This window comes from Zophobas morio, unplaced genomic scaffold (genome assembly GCF_036711695.1).
Source record: "Zophobas morio isolate AGI-343-1 ecotype UQ-CSIRO unplaced genomic scaffold, CSIRO_AGI_Zmor_V1 ptg000022l, whole genome shotgun sequence".
Lineage (NCBI taxonomy): Eukaryota > Metazoa > Arthropoda > Insecta > Coleoptera > Tenebrionidae > Zophobas > Zophobas morio.
In genome coordinates this window covers 7,788,907-7,809,339 of record NW_026972127.1, presented here as the reverse complement: position 1 = coordinate 7,809,339, position 20,433 = coordinate 7,788,907, and the positions used below count along the sequence as shown (strand labels likewise).

The following is a 20,433-nucleotide window of genomic DNA, read 5'->3' as shown; positions in this document are numbered from 1 at the left end:
AATATCCGTCAGTTTGTAAAATAGTAGCTAAATTAGATTCGAGTTGTCGTCCTCTTGTAATACTTTCTGACGAAGGTGTCAAGTTTTCCGAAGGGACAGCAACTGCCAAGTTTTAATCTGTCATGTAGAGGGTCACAGATAAGTTGGGAATTTTATTAAAACAGATCAATTAATATTCTCAGAACGTTAGTTTTGTATTCACTTAATTGTATTGTCCTGTGAAATTAAAGACTGTTGCCTTAACAGGTAGAATCCCATTCCAGAAACCTAAAACCTACTTTTACCATTTCAACATTACTTATACTACCTGAAGCATCTAAAAGATAACACGAATTTAGCTAAGGCTTAGCGGCAGCAACAAGTACAGCAAGTGTGACGTCACGACGTGACGTTAACCAGCTTCGACTTAGATGGCAGTAAATCATAATTTTCGCAGGCTTTGTAGTCCTCGACATAGTTTCAAAATAGAGTTTGTTGCCCCTGTTATGACGATTGTTCTTGTTCCTTTTACGTGGATATATTTACGTGCGATCAAAGCAGTGCGCAGATATGAATAAATTATCCCAACACCGAGCATCTTGAGTAATTGCAGTCACATTTGTTTGCTCGTTTCAAACTTAATTTGTCCAAAGTGTGTGAATGAAACTCCTGTTAATGTGTCTGTACTTAAAATACCCCCTTTCCTTCGTTCCTAAGGCTCCGTGCATCACTGAACCGTTCCGCTCCTGCCGGCTGGAGCTTCCGAAACTAATTATTTTTAAAAATAACGCGAACGTTGAAGGGCGGGTTTCTTTTATCCGAAAGGAGCAAACACAAAAACGCAACTTTTGGGATCGCGAATGCGATCCATTAGTTTAAGGAGAAATTTATAACGGGGTTCGTGGAATAAATGGAATACGAGATATCCACTGGAGATGTATCGAATCACACAAAAACCTACTGGAAAAAAAAAATCTAAAAGATAGTGACACATTTTTCACACTCTCTGCAAGTGGTTGTACAAACGAAAGTACACCTTCCTGAACGCAGCGCAAATATCAAATAAGAAGCAATTCGTGCGAAATTTGCTTATGCAAATGGAACAGGATTCGTCAAAATAAACAGATCCTCCGAGATGAAAGGTACATCATATGGGACACCGGCGCGAAGAAACCCATTGAAGTTTACATCGATAAATGCGTCCAAATATTTACTCATTCCCTTGTTAATCTTTCCGTACGCTCGCCGAAACTAAAATAACACAAATGTGACGAAAAGAAAATCAACAGCGCACGTTTCGTGACCGCATCTCCGATTTTCTCCCACAAATAATACTGTTTGTTTAAGGTTATTTCTCCCGCTTAATAACACCAGGTTTTAAATTTCACCTGTCCATATTTCCCCAGGTGTTCCCAAACACGTCAGGTATAATTTATTGCCGGAGTGACGCGGACCTAATGTACCGTTCGCAATAGCACCTGTCCTTTCTTTTTCAGCTCCCGGACTCCTGAAAACGGTAGTTGAATGACGACTTCAGCAGTCCCACCAGATTAAGTCCATCGGAATGCCTCCGTTGTCGTTTTTTATAATGGACGAATGCTTGCTTTGATTTTATTACGCTGTCGGCTGGTAATTTTAATGACGGTCATCGCCGCGGGCTCGAATTGTTCACCGCGCCTAATCCGTGCAAAAAGAACCATTAAATGCAGGATAATACGAATACAATTAGGACAAAAGCCTCGTTCTTTGTTTTAATTGGTTTAGTGCGGCCTGCAGCTGTCTAAAAGAGACCGTTTCCGATTCTCGATCCTGAACCGTCGGCTGTAGTTTGTGCTCGCAAAGTGATTCGTTTCAATTAATGTTTTTACTCTTTTACGTTGATTAAAAACGGCAGATAGATGGAACACGGTGTAGGCTGGGCTCCTGCACGCCTTTTGCTGTTAGAACACCGACCAGGAAATATCGGGAGGTGTGATCGATAAAAATTAGTTTATAGTAACGGAGAGGACCGGAGCAGGAATTTGACCTCACGTGTAATATTGTTTTTGCTAACCGACGAGGTTGAGGTCCTTTTGTAAACCTGTAACTGACACCGCATGTAGGAAAATTTATGACACATTTACTAAACTAAGCTAAAACTAATGGCGTTTACAGAAGTTATTTATGTTAAAGTGGAACGCTAGACGACAGGCAAGTTTGAATTAGGCGCCACTGGTTGCCCAATAACAATTCTTCCGAAAGTCTATCTTACCTGAGATGAGTAAAAATGATACGACAATTACGGGATATGGGTTATAAAATCTACCAGTTTCTAATAAAATAATCGACATAATAGCACTCATTCTTCCGGACGATTTGTATAAAATCGAATTCGTTGTCATAAATTAGAAAAATCACTTGAAAAGCTGTCGCCTTCTCAAAAAGGTTTTATCTGGTCATTCAGTCCTCAAGTTTAAATATCGTCGCGCTCCTAGCGGCAAGATTCTAAACTAACCGTTCAAACCATGTTGAATTCAGATCCATTTTTTTCAGTAATTGTTCGTCATGGAGTAAGTCTTACTTAATTTTCGTCAGTTAAAAGTTATAATGTGAAATCATGAAAAGACATTCAACAACTATCTAACTCGTGAGAAATGAAAAAACCGTGGATCCCTGGAGGAAATAAATGATCCAACATGTGCGTTAACAAATCTAATCATCGGAATCATATTAGCTTCAGTTTCAAATAAAAAGAGAAGTGCACGAGGATACGATTTCCCTTTTATATCCCGCTATCACATTATCGTCGACGGCTAATGAAATGAAGCCTAAAGAATTACCATGTTTACTACAAAATTAGTGCCCAAACAGTAGTATATCGAATTTATGTTTATAAGCAAGCAAATTACAAAATTAACACCGAGAAAGCAAACACAATTAAGTCAGTGTCAAAACTGGTTACTGACATGCACATAAACCTCGAAACCGGCGCAATAAAGCCATAAAAGCCGTAACGATGCGATGCATTAATCAAAAAATATGTGCACGCGATATAAGTTTACAACACTGTGACTTTTGAAATAAATTTTAATTATCCCCATAAAACACTTAATTCATATAGACGGTATCACATATCAAACACTTTCTTAAGAGGAGGCCTTAAATGGTTGGGCAACACCTCGGGCAAGTCGTTGCCTTCCACTTTCACGTTAATCAAATGCATAGCTAATGCAAACTCGTCCCGATCCAAAAATCCGTCTCTATCAACATCGGCGAGCTTCCAGATCTTCCCCAGAACGGAATTGGGCAGTTTGGACTTGACCAACTCGCTTTTGGCGGTTTGCCCAGACAATTTAGCACCGTTGGGAGACAAATCGTCAAAAATGGCATCGTAGGCCGCTCTCTCCTTATTGACGATCCACTCAGGTTCACCCATTCCTGCGTTAACACCTTCACCCCTCTTGTACCCAAAAGGGGAATTCTGGTCGACTATGTTCTCGAAAGCACCCCCCGTCACTTCAGTCTTGTTAATCTCGTTGACTTCATGAGAAATCATCGACATTAGTTGAGCTATATCGTCACTAAGCATCTGATCCACAACCTCCAACAACTTCGGCTTCAACGTATGAAACTTGGCGAAGTCGTGCTTCACCAGCGTCGCCCTCATCTTTCCCAGATCCGGAAAATCCCCAGCGGAAATACTGTGCTCCTTTTGGATCTTCACGTAAATATCGTTCAAGTTCTTAATCAAGTCCTTCTTTCTCGACTCCTTCCCGAACACGTTCGGCATATCTTTCCTCAGTTCGGCGATGATGTAGGCATGCACTTTGGCCAACCGCGCCCGCTTAATTAAGTCGTTCAACTTCCTCAAAGCCGAATTCTTGGGCAAACTCTGCAAGTCTTTGAACAAGTCCTGGACCTCGTCTTCGAAGAGGCGCCGATTGACGTCGAATCGCAAGGGGTAGTCCCAGAACGAGCCGATATAAACGCGGGCCACTTCGGGCATCTGCAGGACTTTCCCGAGCGACCACATCAAGGCCCCGTACACCCTCATGAGCTGCTGGTGGTCGATCATGTCGGCTTTGTTCAAAACTATTCGGATTTTGTCGTCGTGGCCGCGCAGCGCCTCGATGGAGCGCCGGAATTCGTCGGAGATGTCTAGTTTGTGGGCATCGAAGAGTAAAATGATTCTGTCGACGCGCTCGGCGAACCATTCGAGCACACCCGTGAAGTCGTAGCCGCGGTCTATGCGCTGCTTCTCACCTGGGGGAGTACCTGATATTAAGGACAAAATGAAAAACGGTGACGGGGTCACTTTGAGCGAACCCGAAGATCAACCGTGGGGGGTCACGAGTGTTTTTAAACAAACGATTAAAAAAAAATTAAACTAAAATAATAGTGATAATGACAATGAGTGATTTAATTGAGTTAAATTATTAATACGAGTTGAATCACACACGTGAACTGTATGATGTCACCGACGTGTTTCTTGAATTGGGCTACCTGGCTGTCACCTTTTCTGTCTATGGCTATAAATCACCGGTAGAAAACAGATAAATCTTGCTCCGAATGAAACGCCAAAGACGTCAAATTTATGCTCGTCCTGTCCTTCCGATCGCTCTTGATAACCGATACATAAATAAAACCGTCGAATTCCCGAAAAGGGTCGTTCAATATTTCACCACTAGCTCACCTGCGAGTATCCCCGGAGTATCAATAATAGACATCCCTTTGAGCACCGGAGATTTCACGAGTGAACACTGAAATCTGTTTAGGAAAGCATTTCCAAAGGAGGAGAGCGGCCGGAATTGTTTCTTGGGGTCGACGACAAGGGCATTCCCTGGTATTACACCTTCTTTCTCGCCGTACATCACCGCTATAAATCTGTCGGTTGTTGGTTCCGGCCCTATTCTCATACCCGGGAAGTCCCTCTCAAGGAGATATTTTATAAACGTCGTTTTGCCGGTGGAATATTGACCCACCAGCAAGATTAGCGGCTTGGATTCGAAATCCGGATCGTTCATAGGAGGCGAGTGGAAGTCCTCGAACAAATAGTGCTGCTCCAGGGGCAGCATCTTGTTCTTGTAGATGCTCTTCAGGCCCTCGGCGACGTTCTCGTAGCATTCATGGACCACCTCCGGCTTTTGGCTCAACCAACTGAACATTTTGAAAAGTGCGACGGGTTTAAACAAACACGGGACAGTGACAGCCGAATGACACGAACTATGAACGTCAGGGTTTGATTAAGAGCCGCCTTCGAGAATTAGAACAACCGCAAATTAGTGACGAGGAATCGTGGTGTCAAATCGTGTTCCAAACCACTGATAAAAATTAATTTTGTGGAAATAATACCAAGATACCGCCTCTTCCGCCAGCTGCTGATGTTAGCCACCTTGAAATATCAATTAAATATTATGACTTCATACCGCCATAGCAACGGAGCCTAATTAATGGAAAATGAAGCTTTTAATTTATTCAATAACGCTCCCGTCATTATCTATATTAAAAAAGATGTTATGCTTTCGCCGCTTCACTTTTAATATTTTATCATGTCGCTGCTCTTAAATATATCTTTTGACAAATCGTTCTACAAAAGTGGAATTCGGTCTAAAAATAACCTTATAAGGCTGCGATAGTCTAGAACCTTCTTCAAGGTAAAACGATAAATTATTCATAGATAAAGACGTGTCGGACGCTGCATCTGATTAATGTTGGGTACTTTTAAACAGTCAACATGACTTGTGTTAAACGAAATTAATTCTCCCAAGCATGAGAATCAATTTAAGTATAATTTATTTTGTGATCCAGACTCGTGACCTCGTACTTACTCGGTTCGGTGTAGGTACGCTGTTTACATGACGAGAAAAATCTGACACGGGTTAATTAGGTACCACCTAATTAAAATTCAATGATGGGCATGGGAAAGTGATTTACAGCGTTTGTTACTAATTAGATAAATTATTCAGAGAGTAGTCGCCGGGTTCGATTCGTTCTGTTTACTCACGCTAATGTGGAAAACAAGTATGGGGTAATTTGAGACCTTTTAGGTTTAGAGAGTGATGGATTGTCACGAGATTACAGATTTAAATGGATTGCCTTAATTAATTACATTTTTGTGTAAGAGATAAAAAGGGATGGCGAGCTTTGGACCAACTAAATAAAAATTAACTCACGGACAACATTTTTTGTCTTTTGTTTTAAATTAGGGTTAATTGTGTACGAAAAATACATACATAAACGTAATCAAATTTTTTACTGATTGTGTGTACCTTAACTAATCCATTCCATTCAAACAATCAGAATAAAGTGTTGATAATATGAGATATAATGGGCACTTAAATTGTACAAATCGCTACATTAATGGAATGACTTTTTTATTTTTTATTCATATTGTAGCAGAAATAATAGCAATGTACGTCGCTACTCCACCAATCAAAGGAAAACAGTCCATACTGGAATACAATGAATTTAACAAACAAGACAGTCAAAGTAGAAACTTCCGCAAAACCATCTCGGATCGTTTTCTGGAATTTTCAAGAAGCACCAGTATACATGGATTTAAATACTTAGGAGTGCGTCAAGGGTGCACCCTAGAAAAGTAAGTCAGTAGATTTTGAATACTTGTCCTACAATGATTTTTTATTAGAATATGGTGGATCGTGGTACTTAGTATCTGCATTTATCTGTGTACCTTTTTCACAATCCAGACTCTCAAGAAACGCGAGGAAAATCCTGTTTTTATAAGCTTTCATCAGCCTAATATGCACATATGGGACATACCCTTTCCAGCCGTTACCATCTGTCCTGGATCTAAAATTAAAGCCACCAAGTACAATTTTACACAGTATTCTAACAGGAACAAAGAGGATAATCTTACCGGAGGAGAGTAAGTCTTACCAAAGCAATTAGAAGTTGTTCTTAGGTTTGTTGTAACAGGTTGAAACGCTTTCGGGACATGAGTTTATTTTGTAAATCTGATTACCACTGTCCTTTCTCTGAGCAAGGACTACAACACAGTCTGAGCGAAGAAGCAGTGGACGATTTTATAAAAGTAAGAACACTTTTTCGCTTCCTAAATCACACTCTTGTTCTAGCATTCGGTGACCATAGACGATGTTTTTGAGCTTTGCAAAACAAATCGAACCCCTTATAAATGTAACGAATTTTTATCGCCAACTTTAACAATGGTAGGTCTGTGTTTTTCCTTCAACATGTTAGACAAAACGGAATTATTTCATAACATAACGTAATATTATGGTAATGTATCTTTCCAACAATGACAACAATTATTTTAGTTCTATTCGTGGGGATCATGTAAGACACAACAAAACACGTTTCTGGACTGCTGATGACAATTACGCGAAAACCATGAATCGTACTGTCCCTATGAGAATAACAAGTATCAACGACGGTCTATATTTTCGCCTCCATCTCAACAAGTCTGACATAGATGAGCTTTGTGACAAAAGTCAAGGGTACAGAGTAATGTTGCATCATCCTGCTGAAGTTCCACTGTTGTCACAGAGACACACACACTTATCCACTGACCAAAGTTATAAGTTCTGGATCAAACCTAACATAATAACGACTTCTACAAATCTAAAAGATTATGATCCCCATAAGAGAGGTTGTTATTTTGCCAATGAAAAAAAATTAAAATATTATAAGGTTTATACTGAACCAAACTGCAGAGAGGAGTGTTTGTCAAACTACACCATCAAAATTTGTGGCTGCGCTTTGTACCACTTACCACGTAATATTGTCTTAAAGTAGTAATTTTTGTCTCATTTTGGTAAACCATTTTAGATGAAAAATCCTCCAGACTTTGTGGTCATTCAGACATTGCATGCGTATTTACTGTCAAAGGTGAATACATTAAGCATTTGTTCAACTGACTAACCCTTCTCGTTTTTCAGAAAAACTGCTAAGTATTGAAATGAAGTTCGAAATTCTCGAAGACAATTCGACTTTTAGGGATGATCAATGGGCAGAAGGTTGCGATTGTTTACCATCTTGTACTTCCATAACATACGATGCAGAGATTGTTCCCGAACAAATGGCAACGTCTCCGAATAGTTCATTCTTTTCTACCACAGTGTACTTTACATTCAAAGATTCCAATTTTATAACAATGGAACGAAATGAACTGTTTAGTAATACTGATTTTTGGGCCAGTTGTGGTGGTTTGCTTGGATTATTTACTGGATTTTCTGTGGTATCTTTGGCAGAAATTGTGTATTTTTCGACGTTAAAGTGGATATGCAATCTATGGAATAACAGAAAATAGAGAACTTATATTATTAGATGAATATCGCTACATATTGTAATATCTATGTACCTTAACCTAATAAACCAATCCAACAGATCAATATTAATGTGGTTGTTGACATTAGAGATAATAATCACTTGAAAGCGACATCAAATTAGTTAATGTGTGAGTCGCGTAACGTTTCAATTACCACTTTAGAGGTAATGTCAAGATGGATAATTCAAACGATGACGTGCTATAAGGAACACAAAATGGTGCTCGAAAAAAGCAAGCTTTTTCAAAACCTAACGTAAGTGTAAATTTTGATCCAACTTGATAATAATAATCAATTGACACATCAAGAGACCATCGCTTTTAAAACATGGGTGTGATCCAATTTTTTATTGATCTTGTGTACATTAACTAAATCGTACTGAAACAATCTGCACAAAGTGTTGATAATAGGAGATATAATAGCACTTAAACTGTACAAATCGCCTCATTAATGTATTGACCGTTTTATTGCAGCAGAAATAATGTATGTCGCTACTCTACCAAGAGAAGAAAAACAATCTATACTGGAAGAAAATGATTTTAACAAACAAGACAATCGAGATGAAAACTTCCGCAAAATAATCTCTGACCGTTTTCTGGAATTTTCAAGAAGCACCAGTATCCACGGATTTAAATATTTAGGAGTTCGTAAAGGGTACACCATAGAAAAGTAAGTCAATTTGATCTGGAGTTTGAATATTTTTTCCAAATGATTTTCTGTTAGAGTATGGTGGATCTTCGTACTCAGTATTTGCATTTATCTGTGTACCCATTTCACAATCCAGACTCTCAAGAAAAGAGAGGAAAATCCCGTTTTTATAAGCTTTCGTCAGTCTCCTATGCACCTCTGGGATATACCATTTCCAGCTGTTACCATTTGTCCTGTGTCCAAAATTAAAGCGAGCAAGTACAATTTTACCAAATATGCTACGAGGCACAAAGAAGCCAACCTTACCGATGAAGAGTAAGTCTTAACTAATCATTCAAAAATTGTTCCTAGATTTTTTGTGACAGGTTGAAACGCTTTCTGGACATTGGTTTGTTCTGTAAGCCTGAGTACAACTGCGCCTCTTCCCAGTACGAAAAGATACAACACAGTCTTAGCGAAGAAGCCGTGGAGTATTTCATAAAGGTAAGAACACATTTCGCTTGCTCAAAAAAACACTTTTGTTTTAGCAATCTGTTACAATAGATGATATTTTTGGTTTTTGCAAAACGAATAAAAAGAACTACAGCTGTAACCATTTTTTCTCGCCAATTTTAACATCCGCAGGGTTATGTTTTTCTTTCAATATGTTAGACAGGACAGAATTGTTTCATAACATAATGTAAGAATATTTAACGCAGAATTCCATCAATGCCAAAGACAATATTTAGGTCCATTCCTGCAGACCATGTAATCCACAAAAAAACACGCCACTGGACTGCCGACAACAACTACGAAAAAACTATAAATTATACTGTCCCCTTCAGAATAACTAGTATCAACGATGGTCTATATTTTGGCCTTCACACCAATAAGTCTGACATAGACGAGCAGTGCGAGACAAATAGAGGCTACAGGGTTATCCTACATCATCCTGCTGAAGTTCCAACGTTGTCACAAAGGTACACGCTCTTATCCAGTGACCAGAATTACAGATTCTGGATTAAACCCGACATAATAACGACCTCTACAAATTTACAAGACTACGATCCTCACAAGAGAGGTTGCTACTTTGCCCACGAAAAAAAACTAAAATTTTACAAGGTGTATACTGAACCAAACTGCAGACAAGAATGTGTTTCAAACTACACGATCAAAATTTGTGGCTGCTCCCTTTTTTACACACCACGTAAGACAATTATCAATGGGTAGCCACTTTGTCTTATTCTGGTAACCATTTTAGATGAAAAATCCTCCAGAATTTGTGGGCATTCAGACATGTTGTGCGTACATATTGTCAAAGGTACAAGTTATTCAGTTTGTCAGAAATATTTAAATACTTCTATAATTTTCAGAAAAATTGTTAACTATTGAAATGAAGTTCGAAATTCTAGAAGATAATCCGACGTTTACGAATGAGCAGTGGACAGAAGGTTGCGACTGTTTGCCCGCTTGTACTTCCATAGCATACAATGCAGAGATCGTTCCCGAACAAGTGTTAACTTCTGCGAACAATGGAGTAATTTCTAGTACAGTGTACATGACTTTCAAAGATTCCAGTTTTATAACAATGGAACGAAACGAGTTATTTAGTAACGCCGACTTTTGGGCTAGTTGTGGTGGTCTATTCGGGCTATTTACAGGATTTTCTGTGGTATCTCTGTCAGAAATTATCTACTTTTCAACAATAAAATGGATATGCAATCTATGGAAGAATAGAAAATGAAACAAATCAAAATTTATAGTAGAACAATTCCTATTTTAGTCTTCTTTGTATGTTAATCCCAAATTGCTACATTGTAATCTCTATTTTACCTTAACAACCAATTAAACGAGTCAATATTAATGTAGTTGTTGATACTAGAGATAATAATAATTGAGAGGGGCATTAAATTGGTAATGTGTGATACGCGTAACGTTTCAATTACCATTTCAGCGATGAATAATTCACACAATGATGTTCCTCTAACGAACACAAAAATGGCGATGATCGAAGACACAAATTTGAGTGAAACCGCCAAATACAAAAAAGAAAATATTTTAAAGACCGTGTCTGAGAATTTTGAAGAATTTTCTAGAAATACCAGCATACATGGTTTTAAATATTTAGGTGCCTACAAAGGGTGCACCCTTGAAAAGTAAGTACCAACAAAGAATATCAGCTTCGGAAAAATTTCGTGTTGTAGAATATGGTGGTTTATGGTTCTCTGTGGTTGCATTTACTTGTGTGCGGTTTTAACCAACACCACTTTGAAAAAAAGGGATGAAAATCCGGTTTTTATCAGTTTCGGCCAATCGCCGATGCGCATATGGGATATTCCTTTTCCTGCGGTTACCATTTGTCCCGCTGTTAAACTTAAATCGAAATACAGTTTTCAACAATATGCGGATAGGTGTAGACGAAATAATCTAACGTCAGAGGAGTAAGTGTATTGATGTTACACTGACTGTTCTAACTGTATACCCCAAAGGCTCCAACTCTTTATGCACATCAACCTATTCTGTAGAACTGCCAATAAATATTGTGCTTTACCGATGTCAGAACACAGACCTGATCACGCATCTATTGATTATCTTATCGAGGTAAGTCACGTATGAACCTATATCTTTAATTCCAAAATCTTTGTAGCGTGCTCCGTCAATAAACGATCTACTAGTATTTTGTGTGATGAACATAAAACATTTTCCATGTAATGAAAGTTTTTCCCCAGTTCTAACGTCTGCGGGACTTTGTTTTACCTTAAATATGTTAGACCAAAGTGAGTTTTATGAAAATATAACGTACATACCTGCCAACCACATGAAACACATGACAATTCGCAACTGGTCTATGGACAACAACTACATTAAAACTCTCAACTTCACCGTTCCAGTCAGATTCACAAAAATTACAGACTCGTTATACTTTCAACTACAGACCTCTCACACAGATCAGCTCTGTGAAGAATACAGAGGTTTCAAAATTCTGTTGCACCATCCTGCCGAAACTCCAGCTTTAGCAAACCGATATCTCTTGTTGTCAAACGACGTGAGCTACAAGATTTGGATCAAACCCGACATCACAACCACGGCTGCAAATTTACAAGATTACTATCCCCACAGACGAGGTTGCTTCTTTTCCAACGAAAGGAAACTCAAATTTTACAAAATCTATACAGAGGAAAATTGTAAATTGGAGTGTATTTCTAATTTCACCATAAGTCGTTGTGGCTGTGCGCTTTACTATGCACCACGTAAGAATTTTTTTGATGCAAAATTTGATAATCTAATAACGGAATTGTAGATGAGGTTTCAACACGAATTTGTGGTTTTGCAGATCACTCCTGCGTGATCCAAGTCAAGGGTAAATTTGTTGCAGAAATGTTTACTTCGCTTGTTATCAATGCGTGTTTTTAGAACAGTTTTTGAGCTTGGAAATGAAATTGGAGATTTTTGAAAACGATCTAAATGATAAGTATTTAGAAGAAACTTGCGACTGTTTGCCATCTTGTACTTCCATCGTGTACAATGCAGAAGCCAGTCCAGAACATGATTCAGTTTCACCTCAGAATGGCACTTCACATACAACGCTTCGCATGACTTTTAAAGATGCCAAGTTCGTGACAATGGAAAGAAATGAACTCTTCAGTAATGCTGATTGTTGGGCTAGTTGTGGAGGTCTTTTGGGGTTATTTACAGGGTTTTCTGTGGTATCCTTTGCCGAAATTGTCTACTTTTCCACACTGAGATGGATATGTAATTTATGGGGCAAGAGAAAACGAATATTTTGCTAAAATTAGAATATCACTGTCATAGACAATTAATTAATAAAAAAGACAACAATGTGTATTATTGTCATTCGAATTACCCACCTAATTACCGACCTCAAGAAATTAGTGTCTAAAACATTCTAGTCACATTATCAGCATACAAATCTTCTTGTTGATAACAGTGATAACACCGCTTATATAGAATGAGTGCTTACTGTTTTGTACCACAATTTCGTAGTTGTAGACTTCAGCAGCATGTCAAAATATAAAGAGTGTTCATCAACCGACTTAACATTCTCAGTGCTACAAGAAGCAAAATCGAGAAGGGAGAGCTTTTTAAATTCTGTGTCTGGCACGTTTTCGGAATTTTCAAGAAGTACAAGTATACATGGGTTTAAATATTTGGGTAATAGTCAAGGTTCCAGGTTCGAAAAGTGAGGCTTACTCTAATTTACAAGATAGTTAGTAGCTAGACTTATCGTTTTACAGGATATGGTGGATTTTAGTACTTTCGGGTTGCATTTACCTATGTACAGTTTTAACATTTTCGACTTTAAAGAAAAGAGAAGAAAACCCCGTATTTATAAGTTTCAGGCAGTCTCCAATGCATATATGGGACATACCTTTACCAGCCATTACCATATGCCCTGCATCCAAGATTAAAGCAACCAAGTATAATTTTACGTTTTATTCAGAAAAGTATAAACGAAATAATCTGACCACAGATGAGTACGTCTTAGTAAGAATGTTAAATATACTAAAACAATGAATTACAGGCGAAAACACTTCTTGGACATGAACGAATTTTGTAAAAACGGTTATGTTCAACATTTTACCTCAAAGTCCGTTTCAGAACACACCATGGACAAAGAATCCATCAATCATTTTATTGAAGTAAGTGTAACAGCTAATACGCTACCAAAAAATGAAAAAAAAAATTTCAGCACTCTTTATCGTTAGAAGATGTTTTAGATTCTTGCCGAATATTGCAAGATCCCTTTAATTGCACTGAACTTTTTTCACCCATACTTACAAATTCAGGTCTTTGTTTTTCCTTCAATATGTTGGACAAAAGTGAATTATTTGAAAACATAACGTGAGATAGATCTTTGCTTATTAATAGCTGCATTTCTCAAGCATTATTTTAGATATCAACCAGAAAAACACGGAATATACAGAAAAGCTCAATTTTGGAGTCCTGATAACAACTATGTTAAAACTTTAAACTCCACAGTTCCTATGAGGCTTATAAGTGTTAACCAAGGATTGTACTTTAGTCTCCGTACCACCAAATCACATAATATAGATAAATTGTGTGAAAAAAATCAAGGATACAAAATTATATTCCATCACCCTGCTGAAACCCCGACCCTGTCACACCGATATTTACTACTGTCGACTAAAGAAAATTATAAAGTGTGGATCAAACCTGACATAACCGTTACTTCGAAAAATTTAGAAGACTACCTTCCTGATAAAAGAGGTTGCTACTTTTCGCAAGAAAGGACACTAAAATTTTTTAAAATTTACACCGAGCAGAACTGCCTTCTGGAGTGTATGTCTAACCACACCTTTGAAAAATGCAGTTGCATACCCTATTTTTTACCACGTAATTTGCTTTTACTTTAAAAAATTGGAGTTCGTCAAAATTTGATTTTAGACGAAACGACCGGACGAATTTGTGGCTTGACGGATAAATCTTGTGTATACCACGCCAAAGGTAAATAAATGTTATAAACAATTTTCCACATAACAATAATTTTCAGAAGAGCTTTTGAGTAGACGATTAATGTTAGAAGTTCTCGGAGATGGTTCTAAAAAACATAATTTGTCAGATGTTTGTGGGTGCTTGCCCTCGTGTACTTCCATAGTATACGATGCCGAAATAGTCCCAAAACAACCTTCCAAATTTTCTAGGAACGCGACTCTTTATACATCGGTGTACATTACCTTCAAAGATTCAAAATTTATAACAATGCAACGAAACGAACTCTTCAGCAATGCAGACTTTTGGGCGAGCTGTGGAGGTCTTTTTGGGCTGTTTACAGGATTCTCGGTGGTGTCTCTTGCTGAAATAATCTACTTTGCGACACTAAAGTGGATGTACAATTTTTGGAACATGAGAGAGAGAGTTTGGTAAAAATATGACCGTTTCCCAAAAGTACTTATATACTTAGAATAAAAATATCACCCATATTATAATTACAATAAAGCAAGAATTAATTTGTGCTAAAACTTTTTGTTTTGCGTCAATGTCAATGTTCTTGTTCCACTTTACAAGGGATTAGAAAATTACTACAACATCGCAATCCAATCGAGTGAATCAATATTAATGGACTTGTTCATATCAGACACAACAATCACTTCGGTATCACAAATAACATTAACTTAATTACGCGACATTTGCTACATTCCGTTCTGTAAAGGACAAGTTACATGAATAAGAATAATTTAACGTCCTCTCAATGGCTGCAGTGTCATTAATTAAAATTTTGGTCTACAGTGTGTAACTAATGCACCCTTACTAAAACAACATTAACCAATCTAAACAATCAATATTGATCTGTCTGTTGACATTGCTAGATAATCACTTCAATGCTACAACCAACACATTGCATTACATCACACTGGTTAATGTTACGATTCTCTTAATGTTTCAGTCAACACCAGGCATTCTGTCGAAATGATTAACCCAAAATACAATGTCTCTGTCCAGACAGACACACACCACATTTATCAAACAAATCGACTGAAAACTTCCAACAATACGAAACGAAACATTTTTAAAAGCGCGTATAAATGTTTTGGGGAGTTCTCCAGAAATACCAGCATCCATGGTTTCAAATATCTGGGGGCTGGGAGAAAATGCACTCTAGAAAAGTAAGTCACGTTTCAAAAAATTGTAATTTTCGTTACTTGTTTGTAGATTGTGGTGGATAATAGTTCTCAGCTTTTGTGTTTATCTCAGTGCTAACTTTATTGTGTGCACTTTAGAAAAGAGGGATAAAAATCCGGTTTTTGTCAGTTTTCGTCAATCGCCCATGCACATATGGGACATACCTTTTCCAGCGATTACGATTTGCCCATCAAACAAAATCAAAGCGACTAAGTATAATTTTACTTACTATGCGGATAAGTGTGTCAAGAACAATCTTACGACGGAAGAGTGAGTATCATGCAGAATATTAACACTAGAATAAAAATTACTCCAGCGATTATGCATTAGAGTGCAACATTTTATGGATGTCAGTATGTTTTGCAAGACTGGTTTTCACAAACATTTGCCATTGTGTATGTCTGAACATACTCCAGATATAAAATCACTTGACTTCTTCGAACAAGTAAGATCGTGAGCTTAAACTTCAAAAAATCTAATAATATTTGTTATTTTGCAGCGTGCTGTGTCATTACAGGATATGTTGAAACTATGCGTGATAACCATGGGTGCAAAGCATTTTCAATGTCATGAACTTTTTTCTCCAATTTTTACAGACGTGGGTTTGTGCTTTTCCTTCAACATGTTGGATAAGAGCGAGCTTTTTCAAACTACAACGTATGTTTTTTCATCAATGTGAACCGTAATATTTAGCCTGTCATTGCAGTTATGTTCGTTCACACCACGTAAATCATCGACGAACTCTCCACTGGACGATTGATAATAATTTTATCAATACTCTAAACGCCACTATTCCTCTTAGAATTACGAGCATTACTAACGCAATGTATTTTCGGCTCTACATTGACAAATTTTCAGCTGATGAATTGTGTGAAAAATATAAAGGTTTCAGAGTACACAGTAAAAAATGATTTGTTAATTTCTACAACAACAGTTTTAGTTAATAATTCGCAGTTAAATTTAACACTAAATTGCTGTCGGAACAGCAAAATTTAGAATTCAAAAATTTGCTTGATCGGAATATTGTTGACTTCCCGTTACATTCTGTTGTTTTAACAATTATATTTTTGTCCTTTTTGAGCTGCTCATATAACGAAAAAGTTTGTACTAATTCGCAACTGATACGGTACATTTCTGCCCTTCTGAATGTAAATTGGACATTATTGTTAGTAATAGTGAAACTAACTTTTTGTTGTGTTTTGTTAAGGGAACAGCTCCCACAACTAATGTTTATGACTAAATTAACTGTTTAATCTTGGTAAATGGACGACCAAAAATTTTAGATCACAAGTAACATGGTACATTATCATTTGGTAAAGGCTACATTTCACTCTTTTGTTGTTCATTGAATGCAGATATTTTTGATAATGCAATAACATACCACTGCTATTTTAACAGAACCCAAGTGATGAAACCAACAAATTGCATGTGTTCAATCATTCGCAAATTAAGTGGACATACAATTACTCCGGTTCATAGATGTCCCAATCGGGATAGTTTAAATATCCTACTTGTTGATTCGAACCACATTTTGTTTCTGTTTTTAACAAAATGCATCAACCAACCTCACAACTAAGCCAAGTGAAATCAACAACTTGGATATTGTCAACTTGCACATACAAAAGTGCCGCTGACTTCGGGAAGTGCTGAACTACCCATTTATGTTGTAAAAATTAATACTTGCAACTGTATTCGGGTTAATTCGACTACACGAATGAGTTAGGTATGTGTGTTTCCCGCTCCAGCGTCAGCATTCGGTGCATTCTGTGTGCATTGTTGGGCTCTGCGTGGAGTTTCGTTTCCAAAAAGATTGCACAATGGTAAGTATTAACAATGTTTTATTTTATAACTAAATGGGGATCCTTTTTATCAATTGCTTAATCGGTGCCAAAGCCAAATATTGCATGTTTTAGTGTAATCTGTATGCTACGTGACATATGAACGATAAACTACGCACCACTTTGCTCCTTTGTTTCTTGAAGCTACGATATTTGGGTTTGGACCAATACGTTAACCTTGAAATTGTGTTATACCAAAGTACCCTCTCTTTCAATCTCATATGAAAATATTTTCTTTAGACTGATAACAATTACGAAATCGACTTTACAAATACCTTCATAAACGCGTGCCCTTCCACATCCACAACGTATTATGTAAGATTACGTTATAAAGAAACACTGGTATGGGCTTCAGTTAGCGGCAATTATGAATCTATTAAACTTAAAGGTTTGTATGATCTGCGTTAAAAAAGTAATGCATGTATACCTAATTTAATACACTTCAGCTTCTCAGTGTTTCCCAGAATTATTGGGATCCTCTTTCAACATACGTGATTCGGATGGAGCTATAATAAACGAGGATTTTATAAACGACTTTTTAAACATTTCCAACAAAGGGGTAATACTGAGTTTTGTAAAGGACGATGAAGTCATAGGTATTTTAATTATTTAAAAACTATTAGACATTATATAAGGTAAACTATTGAACGTATTAAATGACAATACTGAAAGGTACCACTCCAATCGCTTAGCGAGTTTACAATTGCTTTGAGAGTATTTGGTCCATTTGCCTTTGCACTATATATGTACCTATATGGAAATACAAAATAGTGTTCTGCTCAAAAAACACGTAAAACTGAGGCAATTTCAGTCATTTAAAAAAACATCAGAGACAAAGAGTTTATGGTGGTAAACATTTAAAACTTTTAAAATTGCAATATTTTACTCAAAAAGATATATCAGTATAGTAGATATAGTTTAGAAAGTTGTCAGATCATAAATAATAGCCAATGTTTAAAATTACTGGCAGTATTTTTTAATCGATAGTAGGAAAAATAGTGCTTGCTCGTTTTTGCACTCTTAATAATTCCATTAATCATCAAAATTAAAATTTTAGAACAATTGCCTATGGAGAGAAATATAAATTCTCCTGCCTTTTCAACCTATTCATTGGCATATACCGGAGGAGTTAGTAGTGCCAGTACGGAAACTTTGCAGTCCTTGCCTACGTCCCCGGCACCATCCGATATCTGCTCAAATTTCGATGAAGATGATGATTCTTATTCATTAATAGTTTCCCCTACTGGTAAGAAGCGACTAAAGACATCATCAATTTCATACCACAATTTAACTGATCACGTATGTCGTTATAATGGTAACAAGTTACTATATATGTATCACCAATGATACGTTTTAGGAATTCAAAAACTATTTGTTATCTGATGCTTGGGGCAAACAAGTAATCAGCTACTATAAAGAAAATAGAACATTAGATGACAAACATAGGATACGATTGGTGCATATCGCAGTTGATCATATGTTACAATTTATGCCCCCCAATACTTTACCTTCTGCTGAAACGAGAACACAATATGCTAAATGCATAGTAACACTGTTCCCAAAATTGAAAGATGTACATACTGACGAAGGATATGTAAGTATGCCTTCATCGTGCGTATTTTAAAATGTTAGTATACAGGGTGTCTTTTTATATTTATTTAAGTTTAAACGACGAGCTTCACATTTCAAAATGCATGACAAATTATTCAAACTACACATATTTATCAATAAAAAAGATACCTTGTACATTCTAAGGTCACCACATCAACTTGTACTGCCGATCTAGTGCAGTAGCTTTAGTATAATCGTCTATTTAGTATAGCCAATTTCAAGTTGAATTTTGCGATAGTTGCAAGTCTCCGTTACCATGGGAGATACGATGACAGTAGTTACGATACAATGCGACTTGTGATTATCGCAAATCCGACTTTAAATTGGGTCCTTACAGATAATAAATTGTTCCATGTTATTAACAATATTTTAGGAAGCATTTAGGGGATTCATCGTTGGCCGCTTACGAACTGTTTTTAGAGATAAAAAAGTGAAAAAAGGAAATTCTACAATTCAAGAGAATTCCACAGTCAATAGTGATGAGTATGATGAGAGTGTTCAAGAAACCATAGAGTTTTTGAAGGCAGCAACGCAGGAACAGATAAAAGATATTTTTGAACGCACAAGACAGACATTTGACTTTAGAAACAGTCACAGACAAGATATCGATAAATTATTTCCCAGGTTTTTTGATACGCCTGGCTTAGTAAGGGTGAAAATACTTTTTGTTAATTTATTTGAAATTTTGTTTTCTAGATAAGTTTGGAATTTTCTCTAATGTTTCCTGAAAATGATATATTTCATAAAACTTTTTCAAAAAATATTTCCATAATTAAAAAACTATACACAACAACAGCAACAAATATAAACACAAAGTTTTTACACGAAGAAAATAAGGACCCCCAAGGTACCAGATTAATTAAAAGATTTTATCTTTTAGAGGTATGTATCTAACATATTTTATTTTCAGATTGGAATGCAAGTACCAATGCAATTTTAATGTTGGTTTACTTGTTACCCCCAACTAGCTCTAAAAATGCAAGAAAACAAAGTGCCGCTACAGCTGCAAACAAACTTATAATATTTAAAGATATGCAAGTACCTTTCACTACTATTTTGAAGGAAAGACCATCCAAACAACCGTTCATACTGGCAATTGGAACATCCAAAGCTGCAATAAGTAAATATTACGTAGTATTTGACGAACACATAATCCCTTCTCCTGAACAAAATGTAATAACTGCGTTTGATCTTTGTTTTAAAGTACATTTTGTATTTAATTTAGATTTTGAGAAATCTTTAGAGTATTTTTATAAATTTGTTCAAAATGCGTTTTATAATTTAGAAGTAAAGACAATATCCGATAGAATTCGTTGGTTGAGAACTAAAATGGATCACTTGATGTCGCCATCAAGCGATGAATCTGAATAAAGAAATACCTAAATATCATTTTTACACTGTTGTGTTAACATTTTAGAAGTATTTTTTAGTTT

At 36.7% G+C, this 20,433-nt stretch overlaps 6 protein-coding genes across 10 annotated transcripts in view; 4 read left to right on the top strand and 2 right to left on the bottom strand.

The window, feature by feature from the left end:
- LOC135133759 (netrin receptor UNC5B) overlaps window positions 1-20,433 on the bottom strand; it is a 241,189-nt gene that overhangs the window by 59,818 nt on the left and 160,938 nt on the right. The window lies entirely within an intron of this gene.
- Window positions 3,059-5,207, bottom strand: LOC135133623 (EH domain-containing protein 1-like). Of its 2 annotated transcripts, none has more exons than XM_064062079.1 (2): window positions 4,652-5,207; window positions 3,059-4,233 (listed from the first exon to the last, which is right to left on the bottom strand). In XM_064062079.1, the coding sequence occupies exons 1-2, from the start codon at window positions 5,121-5,123 to the stop codon at window positions 3,086-3,088; spliced, it is 1,620 nt and encodes a 539-aa protein (XP_063918149.1). In that variant the 5' UTR covers window positions 5,124-5,207; the 3' UTR covers window positions 3,059-3,085. The 2 variants fall into 2 exon arrangements, with proteins under 2 accessions (XP_063918149.1, XP_063918150.1); XM_064062080.1 differs by having other exon boundaries at window positions 3,059-4,221.
- Window positions 6,369-8,267, top strand: LOC135133811 (pickpocket protein 28-like). The gene is made up of 7 exons (XM_064062332.1): window positions 6,369-6,556; window positions 6,605-6,844; window positions 6,895-7,009; window positions 7,053-7,204; window positions 7,254-7,711; window positions 7,765-7,824; window positions 7,875-8,267. The coding sequence occupies exons 1-7, from the start codon at window positions 6,369-6,371 to the stop codon at window positions 8,243-8,245; spliced, it is 1,584 nt and encodes a 527-aa protein (XP_063918402.1). The 3' UTR covers window positions 8,246-8,267.
- Window positions 8,431-10,632, top strand: LOC135133810 (pickpocket protein 28-like). Its single transcript, XM_064062331.1, has 8 exons — window positions 8,431-8,494; window positions 8,735-8,930; window positions 8,985-9,224; window positions 9,275-9,392; window positions 9,437-9,588; window positions 9,638-10,095; window positions 10,150-10,209; window positions 10,262-10,632. Exons 1-8 carry the CDS (start codon window positions 8,431-8,433, stop codon window positions 10,630-10,632), a joined length of 1,659 nt encoding a protein of 552 aa, XP_063918401.1.
- Window positions 10,806-12,732, top strand: LOC135133809 (pickpocket protein 28-like). Its single transcript, XM_064062330.1, has 6 exons — window positions 10,806-11,044; window positions 11,093-11,329; window positions 11,378-11,489; window positions 11,536-12,139; window positions 12,190-12,249; window positions 12,303-12,732. Exons 1-6 carry the CDS (start codon window positions 10,806-10,808, stop codon window positions 12,677-12,679), a joined length of 1,629 nt encoding a protein of 542 aa, XP_063918400.1. The 3' UTR covers window positions 12,680-12,732.
- LOC135133730 (uncharacterized) lies at window positions 17,065-20,431 on the top strand. The gene is made up of 8 exons (XM_064062217.1): window positions 17,065-17,371; window positions 17,630-17,777; window positions 17,836-17,985; window positions 18,447-18,688; window positions 18,747-18,983; window positions 19,374-19,646; window positions 19,697-19,847; window positions 19,911-20,431. The coding sequence occupies exons 1-8, from the start codon at window positions 17,369-17,371 to the stop codon at window positions 20,369-20,371; spliced, it is 1,665 nt and encodes a 554-aa protein (XP_063918287.1). The 5' UTR covers window positions 17,065-17,368; the 3' UTR covers window positions 20,372-20,431.